Source organism: Antrostomus carolinensis, unplaced genomic scaffold (assembly GCF_000700745.2).
Source record: "Antrostomus carolinensis isolate BGI_N321 unplaced genomic scaffold, ASM70074v2 scaffold39083, whole genome shotgun sequence".
Classification (NCBI taxonomy): domain Eukaryota; kingdom Metazoa; phylum Chordata; class Aves; order Caprimulgiformes; family Caprimulgidae; genus Antrostomus; species Antrostomus carolinensis.
This window is the reverse complement of record NW_010303810.1, coordinates 19,517-26,978: the sequence shown is the minus strand read 5'-3', so window position 1 is coordinate 26,978 and position 7,462 is coordinate 19,517. Positions and strand designations below refer to the sequence as shown.

The following is a 7,462-nucleotide window of genomic DNA, read 5'->3' as shown; positions in this document are numbered from 1 at the left end:
TTCCCCCTTTTCTTCCTTTTTTTTTTTTTTTGTCTTTTTGTTTCAGGGAAGAACACAAAAAACACTCTGCAGGCTGTGCTTTTCTCTCCCTTCAGAAAGATCCTACTAACCTGACACTGCAGGAGTTCCTGAAGCTGGACAAAGAACGAATGAAAAATGCAATTGTAGGTACACATCGGCACCGTGATGCTCTTCCACACCCCTATGATGCTGGAACAGTTCTTTAGTTTCTAGTCTTGGGATTGTGTAGCTGCCCTCTTGGTTCCTCACCACAGTGCTGCCAAAGTGGTTTGTTGCTCCCTGACTCCCAGTTCTCAGCATTTGCCTTATGGGAGCCATATTCCGTTTTCCCCTTGACTGAATGATGCTCAGTTCAGTGGTAGACAGTGATGTATTATTTTTATTCTTTGCAGAAAAAAGAGATTTCTCAGAAGGTGACCGAGGTCGAAGATGCAGCCAAGAATGTGCGTCATGAAATAGAGAATCTGGTCTCCTAGGCTACTGTAGCCTCTCCCTTGCTGGTGACATCTGTCTTGTACACGTGCCCTGGCACTGCCGCTTTGACTGAATGACTGTGTTTGCTGAGACAAACTGCTTTCAGAATGGCTGTCTCTGTGAGAAGCACCTGGAATTCTCCATCACCCACCTGAGTCTGTCTGGGAAGTACCTGGGGTTTGATGCACTGCATACATTATCTTCTGCAGGGATTCTCCTATTCTTCCTGTTGGTTTAATTAATAATTACTACTTGTGGTTTTATTTGTCTGTTAGTTATTTTTTGAGGGGGGTTTTGTTTTTTTTTTTTTAAACCCAGCCGTTTCCATTTGGAGATGCTGGTGGCTCTAGTGCAAAAACTCCTGTTTCTTGCAAGAGCTGGCAGGCACTTCCATTTTTATACTGAATATACCAACTCTTTTGGATTCTTTTGGAAATAAAAAGGGGAAGGAGTTTTAAAACTCCTTCAGGATCTGAGGATGTTGGCTAATAATGTCTAATTGTACCAAATCTTAGTGTGCCTGGTAGCCTTGTAAACTTCTATTTGTAGCTGGCTACTGCCTCATGCTGGTGCATTTATAAATAAAAGTTGAAGGCAAAACAGCAAAATAATTTTTCTCAGTTTTCTGGAGGAAAAGAAGCTGACCTTTAATGCAGTGAGTTGCACCAAATGCAGTTTGAACTTCAAAATAGAAAATAAGCTAATCAAAGTACAGCTTGCAGTGCTATTGCTCACGTGTCATGCTGTCTTAAGCAGTGTTCTTCAGGTCTCCTTAAAATGTCCTGCGCCTTGGAAAGTTTGGCTGGTCCCCCTCCTTGCACAGGTTTGAAAAGGAAAATCTTGCCAAACAGAGTGTGGACAGTGAAAAGTTGCACCCTGAACTGCTGGGAAGGAATGGGGGAATCTTGTACAAACTAGTTGGTTATTACGGGGCCTGAGCTGATTGTATGGGGTTGTGAATTCCGCAGACACAACTGGATGTGCGTGCTTAGGTACTCCCAAACTCGAAGAACCTCCAAACTCCATCTTGGGGAGAAGGCAGTTGCAATCACACACTGATGAGACCAGTGCTCCTGGGTTTTGTAAGTTCGTCCAACGTTCTCTGTCCAAGATGACTTGCGAACAATGAAATAACTTCATTATTTCCAGCTGTAACAGCCAAATCATATGCCGATTGCCCTTTTGCATTCTTCTTTTTTGTGCTTGCATTGCAGCTGTAAATAAAGAATAGATTGTTTTAAGCTACTTAAATTCATTCCAAGTTACTGGAATTAACAAAGTGGCTGGCAGGTAATTGTTGATGCAGAGTAACTTCAGTCACTATGAGATAAGATCTGAGCCTCGGCCAGGCTCTGGCCCTTCAGTACTGCAGACTAGGTGTGTGCCAGCAGACTGTGGGTAGCTTGTAGCTGAGCTAGAGTCTAGGCTGCAGTACTTACCCTAACAGGACTTGGATGCACTCCCCTCCCTCTGATCCAAGCAGAACTGCCTCATGGAGAGCAGTGTTGTTGTACCTGCAGAGGAGGAATGAGCAATGTACTTTGTACCAGGACAGTTTCCTTAGGTACTTGGAGAAGTGGTCTAGCAAATTAAACTAAGGAAAATGAATAGGAAGATACAGAATACACTAGGAGTCACGGTAGGCTTTAATGTGGTTTATCATATTAAGTTGAAGTGGATGGGGGAAGCAATTGAATAAAACAGCAGCTTTTCTAACAGGAAATGATGAGAAATCATCAAACTGGCAAGTAAATGAAGGACTGTGAATACTATTATCTTTGCTCATTTGCAGGTTTGTTTGTTTTTTAAATTTGGCTTTGTAAGTAGCTCCTTGACTACAGATTTTTGGAGGAGGAGTGGGAGGTTAATCCTCTCTGAAATGGGAGCACAAGTGCTTTTTTTGGTAAAACTTCAAAAGACTCAAGGCAGAGAATCTGTGCTTACTTACAGTCCTGACTGCTGGTCAATGTCAGCACCTTTCTGCACAAGAAGGGAGATTGCTTCCGGGTGTTTGTTAAGGACAGCAACTGTGAGAGCAGGTCGGTCCCCATCGCTGATGCAGTTTGGGTCTACTCCCTAGAACGCACAGGAGAGGGAAGGTGAGCTGTTAAAGCCATAAAGATTCTCGGCTTCCAGCTTGCTTCAATATCATGTCAGTTTAAGTTGGCAAATGGTCTTTGTGCTCAAGACTAGAGAAATGTTCAAATTGTGGTATTGATTCTTAGTGTTTCTTCTGAAAATGTTTGTCCTGGCTGAAAACCAGAGTAAATGTGTATAACAAGGGCAGTCAAGCTAGATTTCATAATCAGGGTGCATCTACACAGCCAAAAGGCAGAGGTTCTGCTTTCTTTTGCTATACAGAGGACTTCACCCAAAACCATAAAATTAATATTTTTCTTTCTATATGACCTTGATAAACCCAGAGAAGAATGCCTCACACACCAGAAAAATAATTTAGGGAGAACATACATAAATGCAAAACAGGCTGTTTCTTCTCCAAAATGCTTTTTCAACTTGAAGACAGTTGTATTGCAGGGATGTTGCCTCCTAAGCATGAAGGTGAAGTCACATTCCAGGCTAATATTCATGCAGTCAATGGCCGAAGAGTTGGAAAGGGAAACCAGCAAGCAATAACTTACTTTGCTGAGCAATTGTTCTACCAAGGTGATTCTTCCTTTCCCATTTGGACCCAATTCATCCAGTAGTTGCCTGGACTCTGGCTGTGGAAACACAGAAAACAGCCAGTAACGTTTCATGTAATGAAAATACAAGTAGGTGGGTCATATTCTGCCTTTGAGTAAAGGTGGAAAATACACACAGTGGCATGAATGTAGCTGAGGGAAGAATGCAGAGTAGCTGAGCCTCGGCATTACTAACTTATGACCATTCTCTGGGAATTTCTGAATCTGAGCAAGTGTTGGATGATAACCCAGGTGATTCACTACTGAAGTCTTGATTCAGCAAACGTGTCTGCAAGTGAGTATCTTTAAATCAGTGCAGCTCTCCAGGACTGTACAAAGGTCTGCTCACCACAGTAAACATGAGCACAAGTTCTTTGCTATAGAATTAAAATTCGAAGCTTCCAGAACTTGTGGAAGTATTTTATTTAGAAAATGAATATGTTTTGCCAAACGGAAGTTTGATAACTAATTCTTGAAACAAACCAACCAACACAAAACCCTTTTATTTCTTCCCACCTTTCCACCTCCTTCCTCTCTCGCCCATGTTCAAAAGCCCAAGCACTTGACCAAATGTTTTTATCTCTAGACTCATCACAAAGCTTTGTATCTTTCAGCCACTGAGTTGGGTAAATGCTTCAACCTGAGGTTAATGTGTGTTTCCCTTTTGAAGTTTTCTGTGCTATCACTGATGATCCATTCAGTAGGCAGCACTACCAGGCTTTTTCTCTAGTGGAAGTAAAGCCTTGCTTCTTGCATTAAGCTAGCTCACAGTTATGCTGACATCTCAGCTTTATGGGAAAACTGAGTTAACTTAAAAGCTTGTGTAGATCATCTTCCCCTTGTCTAGTTCACAGGGAAGATGTGACTACTAGATGTGGAAACGGGAGTTCCAACCCAGCCAAGGGTATGTCCTATGGAGTCAAAAGAGGTAGCAAGAGTCAAGGGAAGATGATAATGCCTCTATCTGATGTTGCTTCTGAGAATAACCTGTAACAAAATCAGTCTGCAACAGTCTTGAGGCCTAATGCTGTGTCAGTAAAACAGAATGGGTCCCAAAATGAAAGCAACAATCTAATTAAGCTCTCAGTAGGAACAAAGTTTGGTGATTTCCAGTTCTGTAATAAATGTGAGCTACCAATTTTCAGGTTTATGTTAAGTTGGACTTTTGTCCCCTTCTCCCTCACCACAGTCAGTATCAAAAGCTTTCTGTTTTCATCCTTGCATGCCTTCTTTCACGTCAGTGCTGCTCTATCTGTACTTTTTCCTGTACTGGCAGAAGATACGTACGGAGAGCTTATCTTCTTTCTCTGCAAGTGTCCTTGACTTCGTTCTCTTTGTTTTGCCTCTTGAATGGAAAATACTATGATCATCTTTGCCTACCAGAATGGGAAACAAGTGTTAATTCAAAGCAAAGTCAGTATCCTAACAAGAACTTAGGGGAGAGATCTGGAAATAATTTATCCACAAAAATATTTCAATTTGTGTTGAAATGAAAGCAGTATTTATCAGTTTTCTACAAGAGAAAGTGATGACATTTTTGTTGCAGATCAGACTGGTTTGAACAAAAGCTTTATACTCAGGCAGGCTTAAAAACTTGCTATTTTGAAATGAAGATTAAATGAAATGTGGAATTTGGGGGTTGGAGTTGGTTTTTTGTTTTGTTTTGTTTTTCTAACTAGCTGCAGCTATTAAACAGGCTTGACTCAGATTCATTAATTGTTTTGACCAAAAACCTTACAGTTTTTCAGTGCTCTTTAGCTCCCAAGTACTTAAGAACAAGACTAGAGGACCTTCAGTAGATATGTACATACATTATTTTTAAGAGACGTAATCTACCGATGTGCAGGAGGGTTGATAAAGAAATTATGCAGTATGTGGGGACCCTTTGAACTGGTGTTTCCAGAGTGCCTTGAATCGGAATCTTTTTATTGACACTCCAGCAAACCAACTCCTAGCTGTGCCTGCTGCTTGCCAAGTCTTAGATTAGAAGCACAAACTGGCTGAAGCTTATACATGAATCAAAGTATGTCAAATTATACTAGGAATTTCTGATTTCTAATGCTGACTTTATAGCTAGTTGATGTAATAAAAACCTAAGTCCAATATGAGATGCCTTAAATGCTGAGCTGTTACCAACACCAATGAGAGATGCATGTTAAGCATCTCTCAAAACTAGGTCTAAAATTAATGTATTTCATCATTTCTCATCTTTGCCAAATGTGCCAAAGCTCAAAAGTAGAGATAATATTGACATTTATAGCTCCTATTGTAAAAGAGCGTGCAAAGAATCTAAAGTTTTATCACTGTAATAAAGGCACTGCTATGAGCTGGGGCTGCAGTTTACTGGTCTCCAGCTTTCCTCTAGGGATGAAGCATTCCCACGAGCTTTTAACAGTCTGTACATTGCTTAGATCTCAACTCAGCCACAATTTGAGACTTAAAGATCAGCTTCAGTAGGCGTAGAGTGTGCCCACATGTTTGTTTGCCTATCTCAGTGTATTCTTGACTACTGAAAAAGATGGAGGCAGGAGGTGGGGGGTGGAAATCTCACCAAGACTAGGCTGACTGCCGTCCTGTCCACCTCTGACTTTTGTTACAGTGTTCAGGTAGTGGCTGCTGAACTTCACTGGTTTATTAGTATGAATATCCTGTAGAATCATCAAATGCAGGCAGTTAGTCAGATTATAATGTAATGCTGTTAACAGTCTTAGTAGCACAAAACTGGTGTTGCATATGAAAAATATGTAAGCCTTTAATATCAGTCTCAAATTAGCACAAGACGAATTATGTGTAACTGAACTCTGTTTTGAGGCAAAAAAATAGCATTTTTTTCTACACCTTGTGTTAGGTATTTGTTTTAATTTTTAGAAAAGGAAAAAGTGACACAACCTCACTTAACAAAATGAAGACTCTCATCCAAATGAAAGTGTGTCTGCCACCTGAGAGATCTGATTAATTCCTCACTTGTGAAATGATGTGATACACCTTTTCAGGCACCACTTGGCAAGGTAAGCTTTTAAAGGTTCTATACAAGAGATACAGTCTGCATTTTGGATCTTTGAAATGGAAGACTTTAATCTTTGAAAAGGTGGAAATGAATACGTGGGTGTTTTTTTGGAACATGGTGATTCTGGAGGTAGGGATTTGGATGTTTGAATACAGTTAACAGGAGCTCTGGCAAACCTTATCTACAAACTATTGAAAATGACTAAGCTTGTTTCTTAAGAGCACGATATGCAGACTGAAGAAAAGGGGGCTCTCAGATCAAGAGCTAAGGGGTGCTAGAATAATCAAACATCAGCTGGAAGAAAAATGTTAATATTAATAGCAAACTAATGAAATGCAAGATGTTAGCAACATAACCATGAAGCTTGTCTTAATCTGATAAAGATACCTGTTCAGCCAGCTCCAACAGAAAAAGATTTCTTTCTCAGAAGTTATGAGTTAACACCCTCTGAACAAAATAATTTATTGTTTAGACCTGAATTTAAAATATATGTGTTACACTGAGCGGTCTAGTGACAGCTTTAGACCAGTTGCGTAACAAGAGGCCTCATCCTCTGAACTGACCTTGTTAAGAGCAAGAGCATAATTCAGTGTAATAGTGACTTCATAGTCATCCTCGTGGATGGTAGCAGAATTAATCTACAGCGAAAGAGTAACCATTAGTCTCTCTTACAAAAAGTGCACAGAAATAGTTTTAGGAATAAGTCTTGCTGATGATGTTTATTATGGACCCAATACACAAAATCACACCCATGGCTTTTGCCTACTTGTGATATTGTACCAACACTTCCCATCTCACTGAGCAAGGGGCAGGTAGTATATTGAGTAACTGGAAATACCAGAATGACTGAAATGCCAAATGAATCCAAAAGCTGTAACAATGCTATGCTTCATGAAAGCTCATTCGTTCACACAGATTTTGCAGCTGCGTGACAGGCTGTGTTGTCCTTAGGACTCCCTGCTCCAGGAGAACTGGTTGCTGCTTCAGTTCTACCAGTGTGTAGAAACACAGTCTGTCTAAACCGTGGGCAATTTTCCATATCAGTTCATTGAGACTGGCATGCTGGCAAGAAGACTGTTGAAATGATACATAAATAAGTGCACAGGGGATTATAAAGAAGTGGAATGAAACTGACGAGGTTATATTGCAGCAGGTTGAGAATTTTGAGATAAGGTTGATTATATTTCTAATCTGCATGAAAACTGAAAAAGCAGCATTAAACCCAGACCGTTGGCATCTACTTTGAGTCACTTCTGTTGCTTTTGAGGGCAATGGTTTC

At 40.4% G+C, this 7,462-nt stretch overlaps 1 protein-coding gene across 1 annotated transcript in view; it reads right to left on the bottom strand.

Moving 5' to 3' along the window:
• Positions 1–1,543: 1,543 nt before the first annotated feature.
• Positions 1,544–7,462, bottom strand: part of DZANK1 (double zinc ribbon and ankyrin repeat domains 1) — a 24,071-nt gene continuing 18,152 nt past the window's right edge. Inside the window, exons 14-20 of the mRNA XM_010164235.1 lie at positions 6,747–6,821; positions 5,728–5,824; positions 4,464–4,552; positions 3,135–3,215; positions 2,444–2,571; positions 1,935–2,009; positions 1,544–1,709 (exon numbers count right to left, since the gene is read on the bottom strand). Coding sequence (XP_010162537.1) covers positions 1,544–1,709; positions 1,935–2,009; positions 2,444–2,571; positions 3,135–3,215; positions 4,464–4,552; positions 5,728–5,824; positions 6,747–6,821 — 711 coding nt within the window. The remainder of the gene's footprint in view (positions 1,710–1,934; positions 2,010–2,443; positions 2,572–3,134; positions 3,216–4,463; positions 4,553–5,727; positions 5,825–6,746; positions 6,822–7,462) is intronic.